Source organism: Monoraphidium neglectum, assembly GCF_000611645.1.
Source record: "Monoraphidium neglectum strain SAG 48.87 unplaced genomic scaffold scaffold00092, whole genome shotgun sequence".
NCBI classification, from domain to species: domain Eukaryota; kingdom Viridiplantae; phylum Chlorophyta; class Chlorophyceae; order Sphaeropleales; family Selenastraceae; genus Monoraphidium; species Monoraphidium neglectum.
Genome location: NW_014013536.1, coordinates 35,330 through 45,911, shown reverse-complemented (window position 1 = coordinate 45,911; position 10,582 = coordinate 35,330). Strand labels below are relative to the sequence as shown.

General features: G+C 68.3%; 4 protein-coding genes across 4 annotated transcripts in view; 3 read left to right on the top strand and 1 right to left on the bottom strand.

Annotated features, from left to right (window-relative positions):
• Positions 1 to 61: 61 nt before the first annotated feature.
• On the top strand, positions 62 to 1,288 carry MNEG_0995 (hypothetical protein; the record flags this gene model as incomplete). Its single annotated transcript, XM_014050531.1, has 3 exons — positions 62 to 94; positions 421 to 593; positions 892 to 1,288. 3 exons carry the CDS (start codon positions 62 to 64, stop codon positions 1,286 to 1,288), a joined length of 603 nt encoding a protein of 200 aa, XP_013905985.1.
• A 608-nt stretch (positions 1,289 to 1,896) lies between these two features.
• Positions 1,897 to 3,410, bottom strand: MNEG_0994 (40S ribosomal protein S25-3; the record flags this gene model as incomplete). The annotated part of the gene is made up of 4 exons (XM_014050530.1): positions 1,897 to 2,010; positions 2,690 to 2,767; positions 3,062 to 3,118; positions 3,336 to 3,410. 4 exons carry the CDS (start codon positions 3,408 to 3,410, stop codon positions 1,897 to 1,899), a joined length of 324 nt encoding a protein of 107 aa, XP_013905984.1.
• Positions 3,411 to 4,569: 1,159 nt separating this feature from the next.
• Positions 4,570 to 8,517, top strand: MNEG_0993 (hypothetical protein; the record flags this gene model as incomplete). Its single annotated transcript, XM_014050529.1, has 7 exons — positions 4,570 to 4,644; positions 5,029 to 5,313; positions 5,671 to 5,769; positions 6,168 to 6,284; positions 6,722 to 7,787; positions 8,028 to 8,089; positions 8,290 to 8,517. 7 exons carry the CDS (start codon positions 4,570 to 4,572, stop codon positions 8,515 to 8,517), a joined length of 1,932 nt encoding a protein of 643 aa, XP_013905983.1.
• A 946-nt stretch (positions 8,518 to 9,463) lies between these two features.
• MNEG_0992 (hypothetical protein) overlaps positions 9,464 to 10,582 on the top strand; it is a gene marked incomplete at both ends in the record, with an annotated part of 2,220 nt that continues 1,101 nt past the window's right edge. Inside the window, 2 exons of the mRNA XM_014050528.1 lie at positions 9,464 to 10,112; positions 10,330 to 10,493. Coding sequence (XP_013905982.1) covers positions 9,464 to 10,112; positions 10,330 to 10,493 — 813 coding nt within the window. The remainder of the gene's footprint in view (positions 10,113 to 10,329; positions 10,494 to 10,582) is intronic.

The following is a 10,582-nucleotide window of genomic DNA, read 5'->3' as shown; positions in this document are numbered from 1 at the left end:
CCCCGCCCCCAGGCTGCGCGCGCAGCCGCCGGTGCAGTGGATCGCGCGCGCCAGCGCCGCGATGGCGCGGCGCTCGGGGGAGCTTGGGCACCAGGTGGGAGCCGCCGCGTGCGCATCACGGCGCGCGCGCCGCACGCCGCATCGCTGCGCTATCGCCGTACCTTCGCACACACAACCCCGCAGTCCCTGCCACGCCCCGCTTGCGGGCGCCGGTCGCCTTGATTTTGAGGCACCCAGGACGTGGCTGACTCCAATGCTTACCATGCACAGACCGTTGATCCCCCAAGTTTCTGGCCGCCGAGAACAAAGCTGAGCTCCACCGGTGTTCCAGACACCACTAAGTCTGGTGAATGTTTTGAACGGACCGCCCCCGCAAAACCTGCCGCGCCCTCGCCTCCGCCGCGCACACCCACCCCCCAGGAGCTCACCAACTGCCTGTGGGCGCTGCGCGTGCTGCGCTACCGGCCGCCCGACAAGGCGCTCGCGCGGCTGGCGGCGCGCGCGGCGCTCCTGGCGTCGCGGGGCAAGCTGGACGTGCGGGAGCGGCGCTGCGTGCTGGAGGCTCTCGTGCTGTTGCGGGCGCCGCTGCCTAGGTGGGGGGGCCGGGCGGCGGGCCGTCGCGGGGCGAGGGCCGGCGCCGGCCGCGTGCCGCGTGCCGCATGCCGCGGGCCGCGGGCCCTGGGGGCGCCGCTCACGACAAGCTTTTGGCACGGATGCCAAGGGGTGGCCTCGACACTCCCTCGGCAAGCCGCGTCGCGGGGTGTCCTCAGCCAAAGGCGCCGAAGATCGAGCTCTGGCCGGCGCCGGCCCTCGGTGATGCGTACAGAATGCAACCTTCGAGCGGGCGTTGAAAGCGCCGCCCACGCCGCCGCGACCCTTGCCGGCTTTTAGGGACCACCCGCTGCTGCTGGCCGCGAGGGCGTCCGCCGCCGAGGCCGCGGCCGCCGCCGCGTGCAGCGCCCCCGCGCCGACGGCCGACGGCCGCGCCCCGCGCGCGCGATTGTGGAGCGGCGGCGGCGGCGGGGCCGGGGGCGCCCGGCTTGACAACAGCGCGCTCGGAGAGGCGGCCGGCTCAGGCTTCGGCGGCGCGGACGCTGGCGCGGCGGTGGGGAAGGGCGTCGGTGCGGGCGGGGCCGCGGCCGCGGCAGATGAGCAGCGGCCAGAGGCGGCCCCTGAGGCCCGGCGGCGCGGGGCGGCGGCGGCGGCGGCTGGGCGGCCACGTGCCGCCGGCGCGCAGTCCGGGCGTCTGCGGACTGCGGCGGAGCAGCAGCTGGCACCTGCCCCATGACTTTTGATGCTGGGGCCGCCGCGAGTGCGTGCTGCACGCCGCGCGACGGACAGCTTGCCTATGATAAGGCTGCGAGACCGCTGCTGCAGGCGGCGCTGCAACTGCGCACGCCCAGGCCTGGTGCTAAATTTAGTTTCAGTTTGTTTGACAGTCATCGTTTGTACACATCCCAGCCATTCTGCACCATTTCGTGGGCCGTGAAATTGCCACACGCAGTTGATTTTTGTTGTAACGCCCGCCTCTTTGCGACTGCATGAGCAGCGACAACCGCAGTGAGCCCCCTGCCACTCTGCAGGTGCGACCTGCTCAGCGCCCACCGCAGCTTGGTGCCACTCGGACCCATCAGCAGCAGCGCGGCCGCAGCAGGCGATCGCGCTAGCCGAAACGCTATGGCGCACCTCACCCCACGTCAAATGACCCCAATAAGGTGGCAAGAAGCGCCTGCTGAGGCGGCTGGCAGAGCCCGTGAACGACACTGATTACAGGCCAAGGAGCTCGGAGGCAAGCCGCGGCGCCCTGCAACACAAGAGCGCCCCGCCGCTGCCGCCACGGCCGCTGCTGCCGAACCGCTGCAGTTTGAGCATGCGGCGTCCCGGTGGTTGAGACAATCACTGGCCGACCGCGCGCGTGTAGATCTTCTGGTTGGAGTGCTCCGCCACGGGCTTGATCAGCTGCTTGGCCAGCAGCTCCCGGATGGCGGCGCGCGCCAGGCTGCCGTTGAGCTGCAGGGGGCGGGGAGGGCGCAGCAGCAAATGGCTGAGAGGGGAAGGTGAGATGTGCGCGACACGATTCGGGCACCGGATGGGCGTGTGCGGCAGTTGTTGTTACCGCTGCTGCTACCGCTGCGGCTTCAGTGCTGCTGCTGCTTGCGCTTCTGCTGCTCCCGTTGCTGCTGCTGTCAGTGCTGCTGCTGCTGCTCCTGTTGTCCACTGAGTCAGGCGGTGCACTGTGCGCCCGCCGCTGCCGTCTCCACCGTCGCCGCCACTCCAGTGGCTGTGATGGACACTGCCGCGGGCTCCCAGCATATTAAGCCAGCACTCTCGTCCGTGCCGCTGCCTCTGCGGCAGGCTGCGTGAGCCATTTAAAATATGCTCCCTCCATCCCTCCCTCCCGCTTTGCCTCGTCGCCTCACTCGTTCCCTGCCACTTCGACATGCGGCGCCCCGCCTCCCGCCCCCGCCGCAAGGGCCCGGCGCCAGAGCCGCCACACTCATGCTTTTTAGCGCCTGCCGGGGCTAAGGCCGCATTATCTCCGCCAGTCTCGCTGGGTTGCCCTGCCGCACCGGGGCGGCCTGCCGACAACATGCGCGCGGCCGCCAGCGTGCCTGCACTTGCGGCGCAGCAGTGACCCTCAAGTTGCGCTCCCCCAAGCCGCAGCTGGGCCGCCAGCCGTGCCGCTCACCCGCAGGCGGTCGGCAAGGATCGAGGGGGTGATCATCTTGTACTTCGGCACCTCCGAGATCAGCTTGTCGTAGGTGGGCTGGGGGGCAGAAGCAGGGCACGCATAGCGCACGGGAGGGAGACGGTGGTTGCGACACGTGAGACGGTGGTTGCGGACAATTATCTCTGCACCCGTTGCCGATTCAGCGGCCGCAAGCGGCCCGTCAATGAGCGTTGCAGCAGCGACATTGGCATCATAGATGTACGCCGGCGCCCCACTTAAGTGGCTGATGTCGGCCATGCAGCATTTCCGTTTCATGCTGCGCGCCATGCACGCGCTCGCGCGCCGCTGCACCGCTGCGCCGCCGCCGCTGTTGCTGCCGCGTCGCCGCACCTGGTCGAAGAGGACCAGGTTGTTAACCTTCTCCTTCACCTTCCCCTTGCTCCACTTCTGCGGGGGCAGCAACACATCACGGCGACCACCACGCGGGGCGCTCAGCACGGTGCTTGCTGCGTCCAAAGATTTATCCAGATACATCATATACATCAGGTCTGCTTGAAAAGACAACAGCGCGTCACAGGCAGCTTGGCCGCCATGCCCGCTGCTCCCCGCGAGGCTACGTGCAAACTGTTGACTGAAACGCATTCATTAGCACAGAAAAAATCACCTTCTTCTTGCCCTTGCTGCTGTTGGAGGCAGCGATCGCCTTCGCCTCCTTGCTCTTCTGCTCCTTGGGCGCCATCCTGGCGAGGGGAGCCTGCTTGACAGGCTGTGGCAGTAGTAGGCAACAAGGCCTGAAAGAGGGCGAGCACGGCGCAGGCTAGCACCAAGACGGGTGTTGGGCACAAGCTCCGGCGCTTAAAATTCCTCGGGGCGTTGTGCTCGTATATGTAGGATCACCTAGACATGGGTCAAATATGAGTGTAAAACATACGTCAAGCATCATGATGCGGACCCACAACCCATTTCGACGCATGCTGACCTAGAGCTTCATCTGCAGGTGTCACACCGGCGCTCTTTGGTCACTAAAAGGATTCACACTGCTAATACGATGGACACAAAAGGCGGCGGGCGAACAGGCAACCCAGAGGGTGCGTCGCGGGGGTTTCGTTGTGCAGCGTGCTGTGCTGCTTTGCGTGCGTGGCCGGCGGCAATGGAAACATCCATGCATGTAAGCTAGTGTCACTCTTTGCAAACACAGCGCACGTAATACCAAACGTAAGAGTCATCCACAAAAACCGCATGCCGCGCAGCCCGGGCCCGCTGGTCGGCCGCCATCCGCCACACCCTCGCCGCAAACCGCCGCGCCGCCGCCGGCGGCCTCGCCGCGGGCGCGATCTCCGCGGCCGGCAGCAAGCGCGGAAGCCTGCGATCGCACATACTCACGTCAACGCCGCCTGCGGCCAGGAGTCGTCATGATCTCCAGATCATCGACGTCCTGCTGCAGCAGTGCGATGCTCTCGCGCTGCTCTCCAGGCGCGTAGTTGTGTGTGTGCGCGCGCGCGCGCGTGTGTGTGTGTGTGTGTGTGTGTGTGTAAAAGAGAGAGAGAGAGCGAGAGCGAGAGCGAGAGAGAGAGAGAGAGAGAGAGAGAGAGAGAGAGTGTGTGTGTGTGTGTGTGTGTGTTTGAGTGTGTGCGCATGTGTGTGTGTATAGGGGGGCTGGTGCATTTAAAGTGCGTTCGCCTGTGTCCCCACGCTGACAGTGTTCTCAAGTTTCACCATTGGGTGCCTACAGGGTCAGTTCCTGTTGGCAAGCATCGGCGCGCCGTCCGCACCCCTCCACGCTTGGCCGAGCCCTGTCGCGAAGCCCGCCAGCGCGGCCAACCCCCCTCGCCGCGCCCTGCGCACTGCTCGCGCGCAGGAGCGTGCGTCACGCACTGGCGCGCCACGCGCGGCTCGAGATGTTTGCGCCTGGCAGCGTGCTGTGCCGGTTGGGGGACCCAGTGGACCGCCTGATAATAACCATATCTGGGCAGGTGCGGCCCGCTCGCATCGTCCCAGGGTTTAAACCATTTTCAGCCGGGGCGGCCGGCACTATCACGAGTGCGTTGCCCATGTCGTTTGACGCCCAGCGCGAATCACGTCTGACCAGCAGCCCGGCTGCGAGCTCTGGCAGCGCTGCAGCTTTGCGGCGGGCGTTGTGCCTTCAACTTGCTTTGAGGTTGCGTGGCCATAGTAGTGCAGAGCTCCACACGGCGAGCGGCTGTCAGGGCGGGGCATGCCGCCGCTGCGCCCAGCGGGAGCTCCGACTCCTCGTTTTGTGTGCGACAGCCTGTGTGGATTGCACCCTTTTGAGGCACTGCTGCAACACCATTGGCAGCAGCCTGGGGCCCAATCTCCTCCTCTGATCACAAACATAGGTCAATGTGGAGTCACCGGCGAACTTTGACGGCTGCGACAGCCCCACCGGCCGCGCCTGCTCCACCCCCGGCGCCCCCGGCCCCGCCCCGCCGCTCCGCCCGGCCTGCCTCGGCGCCGCCTGCGTCCTGGCGGCGCACTCGGCCGCGAGCGGGGGCTTCCCACCGCTCGCCCTTTACGGCGCCACGGCGGTGGCCCGGGGCCGGGTGGAGGTGATGGTGGTGCCGGCGGACCGGGTGGCGCTGGTGGTCGCGCAGGAAGCGTCCCCAGACGTCCCCGCCATCAAGGTGGGCTCGGTCAGCCTGACAGCCTGGGCCCCAGGCAGCCTGGTGCTCAGGCTGCACTGCTCGGTGCCTATTGCTGGCGGCGGCGAGGCAGCTCTCGGTTGGCCAGCCAGGCTGCCGTTCGGGCGGCGCTCGCGCCTCTTCCGCCTCCGAGGCCGGAGTCCTGGCCGGCGCCATGGCATACCCCTCCGCTGTGGTGTTTGATTGTGCGCGCACCCGGTGGGGTGCAGCGCAACAGCACGTGTGTCAGCACGTCTGTCGCTGCAGCGGCGCCTGCTGACACAGACCCAGCGCTGCAAGGCTGCCTGTTGACACCGTTATTTGATTTTTTGGTCGCGTCGCCGGCTGCCGCGTGCCCAGGAGCTGCTGCGGGGCCTGCCGGCGCTGGAGTGGCTGCCCGACGGCCCCCTGACGGCGCTGGCCATCAACGCGACGCTCAGGCAGTACGCGCCTGGCGAGGTGGGGTGGGCGGCAGGCATCGGCGCGCGGCGCCGGGGCGCCCAGTCTGAGGCTGCAGATAGGCGACTGGGGCGGGGCGGGGCGGCACGCAGGTTACGGCAGCTGCTGCTGCTGCTGCTGCTGCTGCTGCTGCTGCTGCTGCTGCTGCTGCTGCTGGCAGCGCACGGACAGGATTGCTTGCCTGCAATCAGGATTGCTGTGACAGAGGCTGCAGCCTCGAGCTACTCGGTATCCTCGTAGTGCGCCCCCACCCACTCCGTCCATTTGTGCTCAATTGGTGCGGCCTCGCCCCTACGCCACACACCAATGCTCGTGCAATCGCGTGTGCGTGCTCCCTCTACCCCATAGAGCTCTACCCCATAGCGCATGCCGGCGCTGCTTCCCGCCTTCAAACTCAGGTCATTATCCGCCAGGGTGCGAACGCTGACGCGTTTGCTTTTGTGGTGTCTGGCGCGGTGCGTCTGCTGCGGGCGCTGCCAATTCCCCCCGACCTGCTGGACGAGCGGCGGACGCAGGTGTGGGCTTGCGCGTGTGCGGGCTGTTCTGGGCGACTGAATGGGGCATCCCAGCTCACAGCAGTGTCCTTCCAATGGGAGCGAAGAACGTACGACTGCTTTCGCAAAGTGTTCCCTTGACAGTGGGAGGTCGTCGACGCGCCGCTTGTGTGTGCAACGAGAGGTGCTAGGCGCAGCCAGTCCGCGGTTTCGGAGGAAACCGCACTAGTTCCAGGGCTTTGTTTCACCCATACAAAAGACTTTGCGCGCGCGCGCGCGCGTGTGTGTGTGTGTGTGTGAGTGTGTATGTGTGCTGGATGGGGCGGGGGCGGCGGGAGGAGTGCGCCATGCCTTGCGTGCGCCTCGAACCATCGACACTCTCACAGCTGCCTTTGCAAAAATGTGATGGCTGACCATTCATCAATGGACCCACATTAATCACCCCCCCCCTTGCGCAGGGTGTCGTGTTCAGGGCAGAGCGGGAGCAGGCCTACCAATGCGCACTCAAGGGTGAGCGGCTGCCCGGGGCCCAGGAGGGCGGCGGCGGCTCGACGCCGAGGCCAGGTGCCGCGCTGCGGCGCAGGGGTGGCACCGCCGCGTCTCTGGAGGAGGGCCGGCCGCCGCAGCCGGCGGCGCCGAGGGACGACGGCGGCAGCGGCGCCGGCGGCAGAACCGGGGCGCTCGGTTCGCCGCTGGATGAAGGCGCGGCGGGCCAGCGGCCGCCAGTGCGGCCGGGCCAGGGCGCCGCAGCCGCGCCTGGCGGCTGCGCGATGCGGCGCCCGTCTGTGCCGTTGCTGTGCCTTCCGCCGCTGGGGCCGGGAGAAACTGCCGAGCAGACGCCGGCGTTTGGCGGCGGCGGGAGTGGCGATGCCGCGGCGGCTGACGGGCTGGCTGGTGCTGATGGGGCGGCACAGCAGGAGGCCTCTGGCGGCGGCGCGCACGTGGAGGGGTTGGCGCCGCTGGTGCAGGCCATTGAAGCGGCAATGAAATGGGCCCACAAGTCAAAGAAGTCAGCGGCCGCAGCGGCCGCGCCCAGCAGCGGCAACCCCAAAACGCCGCGCGGCGGCGGCGTGCTTGCGGCCGCGACGCCGCGTGGGGGGCCGACCACTGCTAGGCGGCGGGCGGCCTTCCCCGCCACGGCGGCCGCCTCGCCCCTCACGGCGAACGCGGGCCCGTGGTCGCAGGACGCCGGCGCCGGGGCGGCTTCCAAAGGCGTGCGGTGGTCTGTAGCCGCCGCGGCCGCCGCGGCAGGCAGCGATCCCAGGATCAGTCCCAGCGGCGGCGTGCGCGCGGGCGGCAGCAACCGCCGCGCTCGGGCGCCCGCCAGCCGGCGGGTGCCGGAAAAAGACAGCCCAGCGGACGACACGGGCGACGGCGACGGCGGCAAAGGCGGCGGCGTGCATGACGACGCTGGCGGTGCGGAGTCGGGGCCAGCCGAGGGCGCGTGGCCGCGGGTGGTGGTCCAGCTGGGGCGGCTGGGGCCTGGACAGTGCTTTGGCGACGTGCGGGAGGGCTGCGTCAAAGGTGAGCGCGCAATCGTGGTTCCGCTTTGCAGGGCACCCCGAAAACTGAAGCGCGTCGCAGGGCTGGGCAGCTCTGCCTCGGCACAGACGCGGGTCGCCTGCCAAGGTGCTTGGTTTTTCAGCACCCTGCACGCAGTCCGCCGCGGCCCCTGCAGTTGGGGATCCGTCAGAGCAGCCACAGGCGACGGCGCCGTCGGCCCGCATGTGTTGTCTAAGAAACCCTGAACCCTGAACCCTACAGGCGCCTGTGGGTACAGCGCTGTCGCCGACGCCCCCTGCGACGTACTCGCAGTCGGCCGGCAGGTGCGCCGCGATGCGCAGAAGCCGACCTCGCGCGTGCGTGGTGGGGCCGGCTTGCACCGGCCCCGGGGGCCCCCCTGCTGCCGGTGTCTGCCGATTGCACCCCGCTGCTGGTCGTGTTCTGCACCGCCACAAAGTTGGAGGCAGCTGGTTGAGGGCCGCCGTCTCCGCACGCGCGGCCGTCCCTGTCGCTCGCGCCGCAGGTCGTCGCGCGCGCTCTGGGGCCGTCGCTGCTGCCCTTGCTATGGGAGGCCGCCCCCGAGGGCCGCCCCCGCGGCGCGGCGCGGCCGAGTGACGCGGCGCTTCGGGAGCAGCTGCTGGGGGGCCTGGAGTGGGAGGCGCGCAAGGCGTGCATGGCGGCGGCGCGCGCGGAGCGGCGGCGGCGGGCGCGGCAAGAGGTTCATGGTGGCGCGGCGTGGGGTGACGGCTGAGGGGGGAGAGGGCGGGTGTCGGCGCTCTGCTCTTGCAAGCGCTGGATTTTACTGGGCTTTTACTCTTGCAATGGTCAGTGTGGCGGGTGGGCGCTGCTAGGAACTATGCCAGCCAATTCCGGCAGCCATTGCACACGGTGTGAGCTGTGACAGCTCGTCAGCTGCGAGTGCCCAGCCGTTGATGCGCATTGCCCCAGTGAATGCTGCCGCCTTCTTGCACTGTGCTTGAAGTCGAACCATATGGGTTGTTGTTGGGCAATCACTGCGGCTCTTGAGGGTGTCATCGTGACACTGCCAAGTGGGCTGATTGGATTGTGCAGGCCCAGCATTGCGCAGTGAGTGCGGCGCCGCCGCCCTCAACGCTGGTCAAGTGGGGTCTCGAAGCAAGGGGGATTTGAAATTACAGCAAGCTTGATGTCAGACTGCCGCCTGCTCTGTGGCTGGGCTCTGGTGTCTGGAGCAGCCAGCCAACCAGTCAAAAGGCAGTTGCTGAGATGAGTCAATGAGATGAGTCCCTGGCAGTGCCTAGTGACGATGTGGACGCAGCACCACTGGCCTGGGAGCGATGCATGAGCTCAAAGATAATTTGGTGTCCGCACGATGCAGGCCACGCGATGATGCTTTTGCCTGGGCAGACAGGGCAACAATTCCACGCGTTACAGTCACAGGCATCAGTGGGCATCTTGTTTTGAAATAATACATTCTTGCATAGACATCAGCGTTGTGCTTGGCCGCGGGCAACGCGGGCCCAAGCGCAGCTGTTCCAAGGCTGGCAGCTGCGATGCGCACAGGCAATGGAACGCCAGGGTTCAGGGATAGACGTGAAATTATTTGAGGTCTTACAGGCTCCGTGAGGCCTACGGGCCGCAGGTTTTACGCGGTGCAGCGTTGCGCGCTGCAACGTGCGCGCGGCTCCGCCGCCGCACCTGCAAGTGCATCGCCGCAAATGTTCCGTGCAGCCGGCGAGCAGCAGCGCGACCTTGAACGTGGCCGCAGCGGCAATCGCGATGCCACAGAGATTGTGCCGCTGCTGCACGCTGCGCCGCGGCTGGTGCCCGCGCCGAGCAGACAGCTGTCCCCTGGGGACCCCTTGACCGCCGGCGCCGGCGCAGGTCTGGACGATGAAACCCAGATCAACCTGCTCGAAACATTCGGACGGCCGCCGAGCGGCGCCTCCGTGCCGCAGGATTTTGCCGGAGCGGAGGGCGCGCCGCAGCCCCCGCCCCGCCGCCTCGGCGGCGCCCTCGCGCCGCTCCGCTGCCGCGCCGCGTTCGAGTGCGCCGCGGCGCTCGCGGAGAGCCCGCGGCTGCCGGCCGCCGGCGACGCGGACGCGGCGTGGTCGGCGCCGCGGGCCGCCGCCCTCGTCCTTATCGTCTCCTTATCCCTCGTGGCCCTTTGGTACGCGACGCCCGCCAACATCTTCTGGGTGGTGCAGCTCATGCGGCGCAACACCGCCTGGAGCATCGCGCTCTTCACGCTCGCGTTCACGGCGGGCGTCATCCTCATGCTGCCCGGCATGCTCTTCAGCGTCGCGGCCGGCGCCGCGTTCGGCTTCGGCGCGGGCGCGGCTGTGTCGTTTGTTTCCACTGTCACGGGTGAGCGCCCCCGCAGGCGGCGGCCGCCGCCGCTCACAGGCGGGGCAGCGACGCCTTGCCACGCCTCCAGCAACCCATGCCCCTCGAAATCTCTCTCTCGTTGGCGCGCCGCTGGCGCGAACCCGAGCCCCGCGGCGCTGCTCGTGAACATACCCCTCACGCCGCAACCGGCGGCCCCAACCGTCCGCGCCGCCGCCCGCGCCGCGCCGCGCCCCAGGCATGACCATTGCCTTCTTGTTGGGGCGCTACCTGCTGCATGATTTGGTCGCGGCTGAGCTGCTGAAGCGGGTGCCAAACTTCAAGGCCATAGACAGGGCCGTGGCGGAGGAGGGCTGGAAGCTCGTGCTGCTGCTGCGGCTGTCGCCGCTCATGCCCTACAACGTGAGGGAGCCGCGCGGGGGCGGGGCGTGGGGGGCGCGCGGCGCGGCGCGGCGCAGGGGAGGGGAGGAGGGCCGGCGCTCGGCGGGGCG